The sequence below is a fragment of the Theropithecus gelada genome, chromosome 11 (assembly GCF_003255815.1).
Source record: "Theropithecus gelada isolate Dixy chromosome 11, Tgel_1.0, whole genome shotgun sequence".
Taxonomy (NCBI): domain Eukaryota; kingdom Metazoa; phylum Chordata; class Mammalia; order Primates; family Cercopithecidae; genus Theropithecus; species Theropithecus gelada.
The window spans coordinates 81803747-81818716 of record NC_037679.1 but is presented as its reverse complement, the minus strand read 5'-3'; the positions used below and the strand labels follow the sequence as shown (position 1 = coordinate 81818716).

General features: G+C 42.2%; 1 protein-coding gene across 1 annotated transcript in view; it reads right to left on the bottom strand.

The window, feature by feature from the left end:
- Positions 1-796: 796 nt before the first annotated feature.
- KNTC1 (kinetochore associated 1) overlaps positions 797-14970 on the bottom strand; it is a 102031-nt gene continuing 87857 nt past the window's right edge. The window contains exons 54-64 of the mRNA XM_025402053.1: positions 13516-13634; positions 12988-13123; positions 11657-11752; positions 11217-11273; positions 8100-8154; positions 7951-8014; positions 6251-6380; positions 4897-4986; positions 4298-4443; positions 2319-2409; positions 797-988 (exon numbers count right to left, since the gene is read on the bottom strand). Coding sequence (XP_025257838.1) covers positions 968-988; positions 2319-2409; positions 4298-4443; positions 4897-4986; positions 6251-6380; positions 7951-8014; positions 8100-8154; positions 11217-11273; positions 11657-11752; positions 12988-13123; positions 13516-13634 — 1005 coding nt within the window. The 3' untranslated portion in view covers positions 797-967. The remainder of the gene's footprint in view (positions 989-2318; positions 2410-4297; positions 4444-4896; positions 4987-6250; positions 6381-7950; positions 8015-8099; positions 8155-11216; positions 11274-11656; positions 11753-12987; positions 13124-13515; positions 13635-14970) is intronic.

Genomic DNA, 14970 nt, shown 5'->3' with positions numbered 1-14970 from the left:
TTTATTCACAAGTATGGCAAACGACTACAAAGGCAGAATAACAGGTGTAATTAACACTTCTATGCGCTGGCTTTTTGCTCCACATGCCTTTCTAGGCCACCGGCTGCAGTGCTGGGCGTTTACAGCTGCAGACCACTCCTCCCAGACTTCTAGCCAGGTGGCTTCCAGTTTGGTTCTGCTATTTCTTGGCACTGGTATAAGAATTAGAAGCTTGAAGAAAGTGCAGCAATGTTTCTTCTTTTGGTGGTGGGCTTGACAGCTTGGGCAGCGGCAGTGCAAGTTGTCAGCAGCACTGGTGAAGAGACTCCTGGGCTTCTGAGCACTGCAGTGGCCGCAGCAGCTCCGACAGCTCAGTGGCAAATGTGGGCTCGGGACTCCAAGCCAGGGGCAGGAGCAGCTCCTGATCTGTGGCTGCGAAGCCCTTCTTCCCCTTTGTCTGGCTCCCCCTTCTACCTTCCTTCTGTTCTTTCAGTCTTTTGAAGAACTTTATAGCCAATCCCAGGCATGAAATTCTTCTCTGCTTGGCCTATCTAGAGTGGCTTTTATTTTTCTGACTGGCTACTGACTGATACACTCTGCCACTAAAATTATACCAATATTTTCTTAGAATAACACTAAAAAGACTGATATTACTTTTTTATATGGAAGATATAGGCTATAAGCACTCAATTTTCTTGAGGGAGAGAGCTATTTTTGCACTTTGTTTCCCTCATATACGGTGCAAAAAGTTGATAGTCTCTATAAATTGCACAAGTAACTGGCAATGAAAACACTTATTAATTCAGGACATGAGTTCTTTATGGAGCAATTATGCTCATATTAAGTGTTTTATTTATTACATGTGGGGTAATGTTAAGACAAATAGCTATAATACAGAGATTCTACAATTTAAAAACTAATAAATATGGTCCATTAATAGCAGATTCCAAAATTCTTGTCCTTCTTGAAGAAAAGGTTCAATGATTTACTATAACCCACTAAGAAACATCTAAATGGGAAGAAACACAGAAGTGATTTTTATAAGTCACTTAGTTTTTCAAATTGAAAATGGTCAAATAAACTACAGAACTTAAGACTTAAGTGAAGTGATACAAATCTATACATAAAACTATTTGGCAGTTTAGATGAGAGAAACAGATTTTAAAGACCACAAATTCGTCTCTTGAATCAATACTCTCCCTTTCTGGAAAAAAAAAGTAATCTTATGCCATTGAGCACAACCACCTGGAGGTAAACCCTGTAAGTTATTAATCGGAGGTAACAAAATGCGGGCTTATTCTAATACGCCTGATCTGGACCACAGGAAGAAAAAAGCCTCTACACCTAGGTTTACTAAAGCTACCAATATTCCAATCTGAAAAATAGCAAATAAAAAATAAAGCTACCAAAATATGATCAAAGTAAAAATTTTACCTGGTACTTAAGTTCAAAATAGGAGTAAAAATAAATTACATGCACATTTTACATACAAAAAATTTGGAAGAATGTACAGCAAAATGTTAACAGTGATCCTGTCTGGGTAGTGAGATTTTGGAGATCAGTTTAGGTTTTTTTTTTGGCTCCTTCATATTTCTCCTTTTTCTTTTCTTTTCTTTTTTTTTTTTTTTTTTTTGAGATGAGTTTTGCTCTTGTCGGCTAGGCTGGGGTGCAGTGGCACAACCTTGGCTCACTGCAACCACCGTCTCCCGGACTCAAGCAATTCTCCTGCCTCAGTCTCCCGAGTAGCTGGGATTACTGGCATGTGCTACCACGCCTTGCTAATTTTTGTATTTTTAGTAGAGACGGGGTTTCACCATGTTGGCCAGGCTGGTCTTGAACTCCTGGCCTCAGGTAATCTGCCCGCCTCGGCCTCCCAAAGTGCTGGGATTACATGTGTGAGCCACCATGCCTGGTCATACTTCTTTTTTTTCTGCAGTGAACATACGTTTTAGGTAATTAAAGAATAATAATTAATTTAAAAAGCAATTAATACCCAAGCATGACAGTAATCAACACCTTTAGAATTCAGTTTTTCATCTGCTTCAATATTAAAAACACACCTTATGAAGAATGGTAATGCTGGAAAGCACCTGAGAGACCATGGGGTCCAGATCTGAAGACTAAGCCCACACTAGGCTTTGCTGCCCAGTGGCAGGGCTGAGATTAGAACTGTGGCCTCTTGATTTCTAGTTTAGAGCACACCAAGTAAAATATAAAAATTACAGTTACACATAAAAATACATTTATCTCCAGAACACTAGAAAAGGTTGGTCAATTTTAAGGCCCTAGGAATATAAACAATGTCAAGTTAGAACCTAAGAACTCTCCATCAGCTTTACCTTCAGAATTTCACAGGGAGCGGCTTCTGAAGGCACAGGTTTCCCGCAGTGCTTTGAATATTCAGTTATCAAGACTGAAGCTTCATCTAAACTACAAAATCAAAAAGAAAAAGAAGTGTTAGGCCAGGCAGAGTGCCTTGTACCTATAATCCCGGCACTCAGGGAGGCCAAGATGTGCAGATGGCTGGGGTCCAGGAGTTGGAGACCAGCCTGGGCAACATGGCAAAGCCCTGTCTCTACAAAAAAATATAAAATTAGCCAGGTATGGCGTCGCACACTTGTAGTCTCAGCTACTCTGGAGGCTGAGGTGGGAGGATCGCTTGAACCCAGGAAGTTGAGGCAGCAGTGAGCCATGTTTGTGCACTCCAGTCTGACTGACAAAGCAAGACCCTATCTCAAAAAGAAAAGAAAGAAAAAGAGGCGTTGAAGTCAAAATTAAAAGTAAAGACCAATCTCTAAATTTAATGTTTTATTTGGGAAAAAAGAATTCCAATTTGGGGCATATACATAGACTGGGTAGTGTCTGGATTGTCCAAAGAACAAAGAGAAGGTTAGAGATTTTATGAAAAAGAGACAGGTTACATATTATTCTTTTCTTGTGTGTGTGTGAGATGGAGTTTCACTTTGTTGCACAGGCTGGAGTGCAATGGTGCCATCTCTGCTCACTGCAACCTCCACCTCCTGGGTTCAAGCGATTCTCCTGCCTCAGCCTCCTGAGCAGCTGGGATTACAGGCATGTGCCACCACACTCGGCTAACTTTTTGTATTTTTAGTAGAGACAAGTTTCATCATGTTGGCCAGGCTAGTCTTGAACTTCTAACCTCAGGTGATCCACCCACCTTGGCCTCCTAAAGTCCTGGGATTACAGGCTTAAGCCACTGCGCCCAGCCAGAATTACGTTTTTGGAGCCATGTTCTGTACTCTGAGTGCTTTTCCCCGGGCCGCTCTGATGTATTTGGGTATCACAAGAATGACCTAACTCATGTAATCAACTTCACAGAGGGCATGAGGAAACTTTCGGAGATAGTATGTTCACTCTCTTGATTGTGGTGATGGCTTCATAGGTATACACATGTCAAAATTTACTAAACTGCAGACTTCAAATATGTCCAGCTTATTCTATGTATCAATTATAACTCAAAAAATACTTGCTCAAAAATGACAATATCTAATTATGGCTGGATCACAAGAGATAAACAAGCAGATGGAAATCCATGGAACGGAAACGAGAAAGAAAGACCTCTCAAGCGCCAGCACGGCTAGACCACATGCAGGGATGGATATGGTGTGTACTGTAGTCTTGAACTTCCCTTTCTTTAGAGTCAGCCCATTTCTTCCTTCTCCCATTCAGTTTCCATATCCATCCCCAGCTCTATCCCAAGAAGATTATTGTTTCTAAACTTGTGGGTGCTAGAAAATTAGATAACCAGGTTTAACAAAAATGATGTTACATAAAGTCATTAATGTTCTGAGCTAGTATCTAAGACATAAAATTGTAATGCAGGATTTACAGCAGGGCTATGAGACATTCGATTTGGGGATTCAGATGACCTGTTTAATTGTCAGATTCTAAGGTCACGTTCTAAGAAATTGGGTTATTAAATGATTAACTTTTGGATATGTGCAGTAATGAGAGATGTAATATTTTGAGCTTTTAATTACAACAAAATAGCTCTACAGTTGACATTTTCCTCCAACATAAAGATAGATTTTTTTTTTTTTTGAAGCAGAGTTTCGCTCTTGTTGCCCAGGCTAGAGTGCAATGGCGCGATCTCAGCTCACTGCAACCTCTGCCTCCAGGGTTCAAGAGATTCTCCTGCTTCAGCCTCCCGAGTGGCTGGGATTACAGGAAGGTGCCACCATGCCCAGCTAATTTTGTATTTTTAGTAGAGACACGGTTTCTCTATGTCCATGCCCAGCTTACAAAGATAGATTTTAAAGAAATTCCACAGTAAGTTGCTTTTTGAAAATAAACTTACCTTAAGTCATTTGCCAAATAGTTTACTAGTTCAGTGATATTGTTGGTATTCATCACATGCATCTTCAACATTTGAAAGTATTTGGTCTTTGCCAAAATCCCAAACTCCTTCTTACTGATGATACTATTCAGAATCAGACTTCTAATCTATAGAATGACACGTATCATTAAGATCAGACTTCTCATCTATTAGAATCAGACTTCTAATCTATAGAATGACAGGTATCAAGCCTTTATTCAATATCAAAACACTGTTACAATCAGAAGTCCAATTAGCACTGCATTATGACTGCGCCTCCTTTTTGAGGGGGTAAAAAGGGAAAGGAGGCCTGTCAGCATCAGTCAATAAATAAAGTAATTGTTGTTTTGCACTTTGAGACTTTTTATGAGGAAGAAGATCTGTTTTCAATTAAAAGCACTTAAGGCTACAAATTTTCCATGGAGCACAGTAGTCAACAAGACCCTCAGGGTCCCTGCCTTTTAAAAAATTTACTGAGGTTTTAATAGAAGCAAAATAATTCTATACATAAACAAACAGCCAGACATAGCAGTTTTCAGCTTAATCTTGGTTTGGGAAAATGAAATGAAATCGCCTCTTACTTGATGTGAAAATCCTGCTAGCTGGCCTGTGTTCATATGCTCTTCCAATTGCTTTAAAATAACCTGAGGGTCACACGAACCCAGAAAATTCTAGAGAAAAATCAAAGCAGAATTAATAGAAAAGTGTTATTACTTATTCCAACAGCAAGAGCTGTTGATCAGGTATTTTGTCATTCTAAGTGCCAAAATAAATATATTTAAATACTGAAACACAGAATGGCATCAAGGAATGAGTGTACGAATGATGAAAAGAGGGGAAAAAGTCAAAGACAAGAACAGGTGGCTTTTAAAAATGTAATTAATAGACCAAATGACAAATAAAAAATACGCATGTTCAGCTGGACGCAGTGGCTCATGCCTATAATCCCAACACTTTGGGAGGCCAAGGCCACTGGATTGCCTCAGGTCAAGAGTTCGAGACCTGCCTGGCCAAAATGGCAAAACCCTGTCTCTACTAAAAATACAAAAGTTAGCTGGTTGTGGTGGCGGGAGCCTGTAATGTCAGCTACTTGGGAGTCACTTGAATCCGGGAGGCAGGTTGTAGTGAGCTGAGATTGCGCCACTGCATTCCAGCCTGGGTGACAGAGAGAGACTCTCTTAAAAAAAAAAAAAAAAAAAGCATGAATACATGCATGTTCATTTATGTAGATCTCTATCTACTGGTATGTCTACCTACAGGGAAGATAACAGATAACTGTAAAACATTCCAAAATGCTTTGTTCTACTTGTTCTCTATTATAAAGGAAATGAGAGTTATTTTTAAAAGTTCTGTCCCCAAAATGCTCGTGGCTCCCTCTGATGGGCACCCACACATAAAATCTGACTCTCCCCTTCTTTTATCTCCCACATTCAATTGCTAAGTCAGCTGCTTTCCTTGTAGCCTTCTCATCTTGTTCAAGTTCATTACCAGACTCTACTGTGGGTACTTAACCCCCAAGCCTTCCCTGCCTATGCACAAGGCTGATATGAAGAGATCAAGTGGGCTAAAATTCTACTCAAATGCAACAGCTTCCCAAGAGTTTCCCTTCTTGTCTTCTCCTCTGACCAAGTCTACATGGGTTAATGGGTTATTCTTTCTAAAATACTTCCTTCATCATTTCAGTTTGCTGTTCTAAAATAATCACTTGTTTCCCCACTGATAGACAATAAGGCCCAAACCCCTTGTAAGACATCCCTCAGCTGGACTTTATCTTTCAGTCTTACCTCCCACTAAGTCCCCATACAAGCTTCACACATATCTGATGTATGCATGCTTTACAGGTTTGCTGAAATGAAAATGCGACCTTTTGCAAGGGACATGCAAGATGAGACCTTCTATTTCCTTGGCAGCCCAGAGGAATCATGTGCACCATACCTGAATTTGCTGGTGTCTTTTCTCTGAGTGGGGCATGAGCATCAGACAAGCTAATGCAAAAGCCGGAAGTTCTAACTGGATATATTGCCTGGCGACTCCAATCAGGTCAAGATCACCTGAGACTGGACATCTTCAAGAGAGCACATTAATTAGTTAATAATCTGTCAGATTCACTAGATTATATTGGCCTTTCTAGCTTTCCATAGTCATTTACCTGTCCAGGCTTTCAATAATTTTTTTTTTTTTTTTTTTTTTTTTTTTTTTTTTTTTTTTTTGAGACGGAGTCTCGCGCTGTCGCCCAGGCTGGAGTGCAGTGGCCGGATCTCAGCTCACTGCAAGCTCTGCCTCCCGGGTTCACGCCATTCTCCGGCCTCAGCATCCCGAGTAGCTGGGACTACAGGCGCTGCCACCTCACCCGGCTATTTTTTGTATTTCTTAGTAGAGACGGGGTTTCACCGTGTTAGCCAGGATGGTCTCGATCTCCTGACCTCGTGATCCGCCCATCTCGGCCTCCCAAAGTGCTGGGATTACAGGCTTGAGCCACCGCACCCAGCCGCTTTCAATAATTTTAAACACTAAAGTGCTGGTTCATGACATATGCTTAGGAATGAGTAACATGAGTCTTTGACGGCATTCTACACGGAATAAAAGAATCTACCCACGGGAACACGGACTACTGTTTGCTATACCATGATTATGTCTGAAAGCCTACAGATGCCTAAAGATAGGCTTCTAAATCCTCAGAAGACTCAAAAACTTTTTTTTTTCTTTTTTTGAGAAACAGTCTAGCTCTATCACCCAGGCTGGACGTGATCTTAGTTCACTGCGACCAACACCTCCCGGGTTCAAGCGATTCCTCCTCAGCTTCCTGAGTAGCTGGGATTACAGGCATGCGCCACCACGCCCAGCTCATTTTTGTATTTTTAGTAGAGATGGGGTTTCACCACGTTAGTCAGGCTGATCTCAAACTCCTGACCTCAAGTGATCCACTCGCCTCAGACTCCCAAAGTGCTGGGGTTACAGGTGTGAGCCGCCGCACCCAGCCAGAAGACTCAAAATCTATGTGACAATGCTGTATGATTTAGGGTAGTCACCAAAAGTACTCTATGCTCATATAGACAGTAGGTACTCAATTTAGAGAATGCTCAGTTTACTAGTCGCACAACACATGGGAAGTAGACATTGTAAAAATAATTGAGATATTTTGGTATAAAAACAAGTGTTGCCGGGTGCAGTGGCTTACACCTGTAATCCCAGCAATTTCGGAGGCCGTCTCTACTAAAACTACAAAAATTAGCCAGGTGTGGTGGTGTGTGGTGTGTGGCTGTAATCCCAGCTACTCACGGGACAGCTCATGCCTGTAATCCCAACACTCTGGAAATCCCGTCTCTAGTAAAAATACAAAAATTAGCCAGGAGTGGTGGCGCGTGCTGGTAATCCCAGCTACTCAAGAGGCTGAGGCAGGAGAATTGCTTGAATCTGGGAGGCGGAGGTTGCAGCGAGCCGAGATTGCACCATTGCACTCCAGCCTGGGCGACAGAGCAAGACTCCATCTCAAAAAAACAAAACAAAACAAAACAAAAACAAGTGTTATGCTTAACTTCCTAACAAAAAGGAATTACTCATAAGAGATATCTATTAGAAAGGAATCTTATAAGCAACAAACTTTTTTTTTTTGGTAGAACAAACATTTTACTTACTCGAGGACAGCGATGAGACTCTCAGAACAATCTGACAGCTGATCAGGACTCAAGGGACAAGAAGCTGAAGACAAAAAAAAACCAACCATGATATACACACACTCAACTATAAAATGCTGTAGCGAATGTTTCAGAGGAGAGCGAAATACCTGAAAGCAGTGGTATCTGTATCACACGCTGCCATGCTTTGCTGAAGTAGGGAACCTGTGAAAACAAGTCCACGTTTGGGATATTCATGTTAAGGATATTACAGACTCTCTTTAATTTGCAGTCTAGGCCGGGTGCAGTGGCTCACACCTATAATCCCAGCACTTTGAAAGGCTGAAGCAGGTGAATCACTTGAGGTCAGGAGTTCGAAACCAGCCTGGCCGACATGGCAAAACCCCGTCTCTACTAAAAACACAAAAATTAGCTAGGCATGGTTGTGCATGCTTGTAATCCCAGCTACTCGGGAGGCTGGGACACAAGAATCGCTTGAACCTGGGAGGTGGAGGTTGCAGTGAGCTGAGATCACACCATTGCACTCCAGTCTGGGCAACAGAGCAAAACTCCATCTCCAAAAAGATATTATGAACTCTTTCTAAACTGCAGCCTAAATGTTCTGAAATTAGATGGTTGTACAATTTTATGAATATACCAGAATCTACTTGATTGTATACTTTCAAAAGGACGAATTTTACAAGTGAATTGTATCTCAACAAAAAAATTAGATAGATCACTATGTGCTGATATGAAACACTCTCCAGAGGCCACTGTTAAATGGTCACAAAACTGTACATTTATAGTTTATATTCCAGATGACTAAAATCATAATCTCCCTGTTTGAGATGATTAAGGTTCTAGCATAATGTTCTTCACAACTGTATCTTTCAGGATCTCACTATACAATCCTGGCTGATTCTTATTGTTCCATTTGGCAAAAAGTCAGAACCCAACTCAGAAAAGAAAATTAATCCTTAGCCGGTTATGTGCCAGGGCCACAGGAAAGGAGGAAGGGGACAAGAGAAAGAATTTCAAGAAGGTGAATAAGGAAAGAACACTGGCCAGGCGTGGTGGCTCACACCTGTAATCCCAGTACTTTGGGAGGCCAAGGCAGGAGGATTGTTTGGGCTCAGGAGTTCCAAGACCAGCCTAGGCAACACAGCAAGACCCCCATCTCTATATATTCAAAGAAAAAAAGAGGAAAGAAAATGTAAACTTCCATCAATAGAGGAGTGGTTAAATAACTTCGGGTATATTTTACTACATATTATGGAGAATAATCAAGCATTAAAAATAAAATGCCTCAAAAGGCTAAACACAGAGTTACTGTAAGACCCAACAAGTCCACTCCTAGGTATACACTCAAGAGAAATGAAAATATGTTCAGTTAACAATGGAACATTATTTGGCAAAAAAGAGGAATGAAGTGGCCGGGTGCAATGGCTCACGCTTGTAATCCCAGCATTTTGGGAGGCCAAGGCGGGCGGATCACGAGGTCAGGAGATCGAGTCCACAGTGAAACCCCAGTCTCTACTAAAAATACAAAAAATGAGCTGGGTGTGGTGGCGGGTGCCTGTAGTCCTAGTTACTTGGGACTGAGGCAGGAGAATGGTGTGAACCCGGGAGGCGGAGCTTGTAGTGAGCCGAGATCATGCCACTGCACTCCAGCCTGGGCGACAGAGCCAGACCCTGTCTCAAAAAAAAAAAAGAAAGAGGAATGAAGTTCTGATCCATGCTACAATGTGGATGAACCTTAAAACATGATGCTGAGTGAAAGAAGCCAGACAGGAAATCCCACATAGTGTGGGACTCCGTTGATACAAAATGTCCAGAATAGGCAAATTCATGGACAGAAAGTAGATTAGTGGTCACTGGGGGCTGGAGGGAGTGGGGAATGGGGAATGATTGCTAATGGATATGAATTTTCTTTTTGGCGTGAGGAAAATTCTGGAATTAGATAATGGTGAGACCGTACAACTTTGTGCATATACCAAAAACTACTTCATTGTGTACTTTAAAAGGATAAATTTTACAAGTGAACTGTATCTCAATAAAACAATTAGATCTACAAGTGCTGATATGGAACAATCTCCAGAGACCATTGTTATGTGAAAACAACACTTTGTTCAGAATGTGATTGCATTTATGTGTGCAAAAATGTATATATACACTGTAGATACGCACACACATACACACGTGCCTGTAAAACAGGAAATCTCGGCCAGGTACGCTGGCTTACGCCTGTAATCCCAGCACTTTGGGAGGCCAAAGCGGGTGGATCACGAGGTCAGGAGATCGCAACCATACTAGCTAACACGGTGAAATACCGTCTCTACTAAAAATACAAACAATTAGCTGGGCGTGGTGGCAGGCACCTGTAGTCCCAGCTTCTCAGGAGGCTGAGGCAGGAGAATGGCGTGAACCCGGGAGGTGGAGCTTGCAGTGAGCCAAGATGGCGCCACTGCACTCCAGCCTGGGTGACAGAGCGAGACTCCGGCTCAAACAAAACAAAACAAAACAAAACAAAACAAAACAAAACAAAACAGGAAATCTCTAGAATCCATAGGAAATTGTAAGCAGTCATTCCCTTAGGAAGATAATTATGAAGGAAAATAGTAAGAGGGAATTTTCATGTTTTACTCAGCATATTTCTATATTGTCCTAATTTATTAAACAAAAATAAATTATATATTTCTACATAATATATATTTTGCTTATATGGGTACACAACTTATGTGAAATGTAGAAAAGATGAACAAGCCAGGGTATCTGATGTGAAAGATCTTCAAAGTCTGTGAGGGGCAGCCCAACATGTAATGAAAATTAATTATATGGTGACAAAAGTCAGAGCGGAGCCAAAATGTCTTGAGAGCATAAATAAAGGTGTGACTTGTGAGGCCTGGAAAACTCAGGAAAGTGGTATCTTCAGGAGGTGATGTGAGCTGAGTATTAACAGGTCCAGGCACAACTTTAATCATCCTACAGCTGATCAGTTCTGTTTCTTCTTCCTTTATTTTAGGGAAAGGATCTAGCTCTGTTGCCCAGGCTGGAGCTGGAGTGCGATGGTGCAATCATGGCTCACTGCAGCCTCAAACTCCTGGGCTCAAGTGATCCTTCCGCCTTGGCCTCCCAAAGCTTTGGGGTTACAGGAGTGAGCCACTGTACTTGGCTCAGTTCTGTTCTTTACGAAGGAGCTGACTGCTTAATCCGGTGTCCCCAGCAGTCACAAGGCCAGAAAGTATAAAGACTAAATTCAATAAAATTTATTTTAAAAAGCTACATACCTGCCATAAAGAATGGATACTGGAAATGGCTTTTAAAACTTTCCTTAGATAAGGAATCTGTAAAAAATTAAAAATAAGAAAGTTCTAAAGACCACCAAAATGGAAAATTTCAATGTGAAATACCGCATCTTAAAGTTCCAGAAAAAGTACTGGTAAAACTTTATCTTCCATGATAACTGCCAGAGAAGTTCACTTACAAGTTCATAAATATCAAAAAAGGCTAGGAAACCTTCCATTTGTTTCCAGTGAAATTTATGTCATTTTGGATTTTGCATTCTCTGGCCTAACACCAAGTTCTTTAAGTTTGGCATGAACTCAGTGAGAGTGACTGTGTTTTCAGCATAAATCTGTTCCATAACAAGTATCAATCCAAAATGTTTAGGGGATGCTGTGCAAAAGCTTTCAGATATATTCAGTCCAGGGTATTGAGTCTTACTTACCATATTGAAGCCCAGAAGCTTTTGCAAGAGTCCATTCCAAAGCTGCAGGTCATAGATTTTGTATTCTAAACACAGCTCAGTCACCAATCTTACTGCCTGAAGCCAAAAAAAGAAAAAAATCATGCTGCTCCAACAAACCAGTAAATCAAGCCATCTTTGGAAAAGTAGGGCAGCTTAATACAAAATATGCTGCTTTTTTTTTTTTTTTTTTGAGATAGAGTCTCACTCCGTTGCCCAGGCTGGAGTGCAGTGGCATGATCTTAGCTCGCCGCAACCTCCACCTCCCGGGTTCAAACAATTCTCCTGCCTTAGCTTCCTGAGCACCTGGGATTACAGGTGGCCGCCATCACGCCTGGCTAATTTTGTATTTTTAGTAGAGACGGGGTTTCACCATGTTGGCCAGGCTGGTCTTGAACTCCTGACCTGAGGTGATCCACCCGCCTTGGCCTCCCAAAGTACTGGGATTACAGGCATGAGCCACCGCACCCGGCCACAAAATGTGCTTCTAATCTGTGAATGTCTATTGAAGGCCCCCATCTTTCTAATGAAAGAAACAACAAAAAAGAGATTCTTTTTCTTGCTATCACGGACTCAAGACACCACCTCAGACATCTCCCCCTTTCTTTCTTCTATTGAAAAAGTTTGCCTGTTGGACCAAAAAACCTTCCTGCCCCAGCCTCCACTGCCTCAGAGACTAAATTCCCATAGGCAACTAAGAAGAAGATAAACGATATCCTCTCTCTACCGGACAGTCTCCTCTCCCTGTACAGATAAGGATAAGCTGTGGAAGGGATTATAGAAGTGCTCTCTCTGGTTGGCAGGGATGACTTTAACTGGTGGACCTTAAGGCAAAAGGGGTAAAAGGACCTTCCACATTGCCTTATCCATCCACACACTGGGACAGGAGAGTAGAAAGGTCTCAGAGCAGCAGTAGAGTTGTTCAGGGATAAATACTGTTCCGGTCGGGCGCAGTGGCTCACGCCTATAATCCCAGCACTTTGGGAGGCCCAGGTGGGTGGATCACCTTAGATCAGGAGTTTGAGACCAGCCTGGCCAATATGGTGAAACCTCAGCTCTACTAAAAATACAAAAATTAGCCAGGTGTGGTGGGCAGGTGCCTATAATCCCATCTACTTGGGAGGCTGAGGCTTGAACCCAGGAGACAGAGGCTGCAGTGAGCTGAGATCACGCCACTATACTGTGGCCTTGGCAACAGCGCAAAACTCTGTCTAAAAAAAAACAAAAACAAAAAAAAGACTGTTCCTGGTTTTCTCTTTCAGGATTCTGAGCAGGGGCAGGGAATTGGGAATGCGGCAGTGAGGTGTACCTACCATGGACTCGTGGCTGTGGTTCTTCCACAGGCCCTTAATCATTCCTTCCTTAGGACTGTTGCAAAATAATTCGTATGTGATGGGGATATTCAAAGTCTCAAATGATGCCAGAAAAGTTATACATTTCAGATAAGATCTGGAAAACAGAAATGTTTCTAAGAATCATTCTCATAGGTCACATTTACATTTAAAATAAAAACTACCATATGGAAATATTAGGCCAGTTTGTTTTAAATGTCCATTTTGGACTTCTAAATATATTCCCTGAATATATAATAACATTAGATAGAAATCAATTTGAACAAGATAAACAAAACATTCAGTTTCTAAATGCCTCCAAGAAACGATGGAAACAAGATGTTCTCAAAGCCCTATTTTCCCTTTGCCAAAATGTCAAGGATATTCAAGGCAACAGAACTGTATTCACACAGCTACTCTACTATGCTCTTCTGAATTCAGGGCTTAAAAGGTACAGCTCCAAAAAATGATGTGTTTCTTATTTATTACAATTTAAACATTTCTACTTACTTCACTTCTTCAATGGATTTTTTAAAGAGTGATTCTATAGTTTCCTTGTCAGCCAAATAGAAGAGACACTGAAGAGCTCGAGTTCTATGGGCAAAAGTTAACTGATGCATACCTAATGTCTGCAAAACCAAAAGAGGTTTGGAGAGTTGAACACCTGCACATTGTAGTTGGGTAAATGAGTTTCAACATAGGCAACATAAACAACGTCATTATTTTATTTTTTTATTTTTTTATTTTTTTTTGAGACGGAGTCTCGCTCTGTCGCCCAGGCTGGAGTGCAGTGGCCGGATCTCAGCTCACTGCAAGCTCCGCCTCCCGGGTTTACGCCATTCTCCTGCCTCAGCCTCCCGAGTAGCTGGGACTACAGGCGCCGGCCACCGCGCCCGGCTAGTTTTTTGTATTTTTTAGTAGAGACGGGGTTTCACCGCGTTAGCCAGGATGGTCTCGATCTCCTGACCTCGTGATCCGCCCGTCTCGGCCTCCCAAAGTGCTGGGATTACAGGCTTGAGCCACCGCGCCCGGCCAACAACGTCATTATTTTAAAATGAAAAGTCAATCTCTGCAGTTATGGAATGCACTGTAACAGTGGTTCTTAACATGTGGCCCATGGACCCCTGGAGGAGCATTCCTGAGACTCCTTCAGGAGGGAAAGGGTCAAAGCTGTTTTCATGACACTAAGATGTTATTTGCCTTTACACTGTGTTGATATTTGCACTAACTGTGCAAAAGCAATGGTGGGTGAAATTGCAGGCAGAATGGAGGCAGGGCCCCCAACTGTTGTTGTAACCCTTGTGTTTACAGGCATGCTCTGGCAGTATTGAAAACCAAAGACATGGCAGGGCACAGTGGCTCACGCCTGTAATCCCAGCACTTTGTGAGGCCAAGACAGGTGTATCACGAGGTCAGGAGTTCAAGACCAGCCTGATCAACATGGTGAAACCCCTATCTCTACTAAAAATACAAAACTTAGCCAGGTGTGGTGGCACGTGCCTGTAATCCCAGCTACTCAGGAGGCTGAGGCAGGAGAATCACTTGAACCTGGAGGTGGAGGTTGCAGTGAGCCGAGATCACACTGTTGCACTACTCCAGCCTGGGCAACAGAGTGAGACTCTGTCTCAAAAAACAAAACAAAACAAACAAAAAAACAAAGACAAATTTCACTTAAGAATATTCTTGGCCGGGCGCGGTGGCTCAAGCCTGTAATCCCAGCACTTTGGGAGGCCGAGACAGGCAGATCACGAGATCAGGAGATCGAGACCATCCTGGCTAACACGGTGAAACCCCGTCTCTACTAAAAAAATACAAAAAAACTAGCCGGGTGAGGTGGCGGGCACCTGTAGTCCCAGCTACTCAGGAGGCTGAAGCAGGAGAATGGCGTAAACCCGGGAGGTGGAGCTTGCAGTGAGCCGAGATCCGGCCACTGCACTCCAGCTTGGGCAACAGAGCCAGACTCCG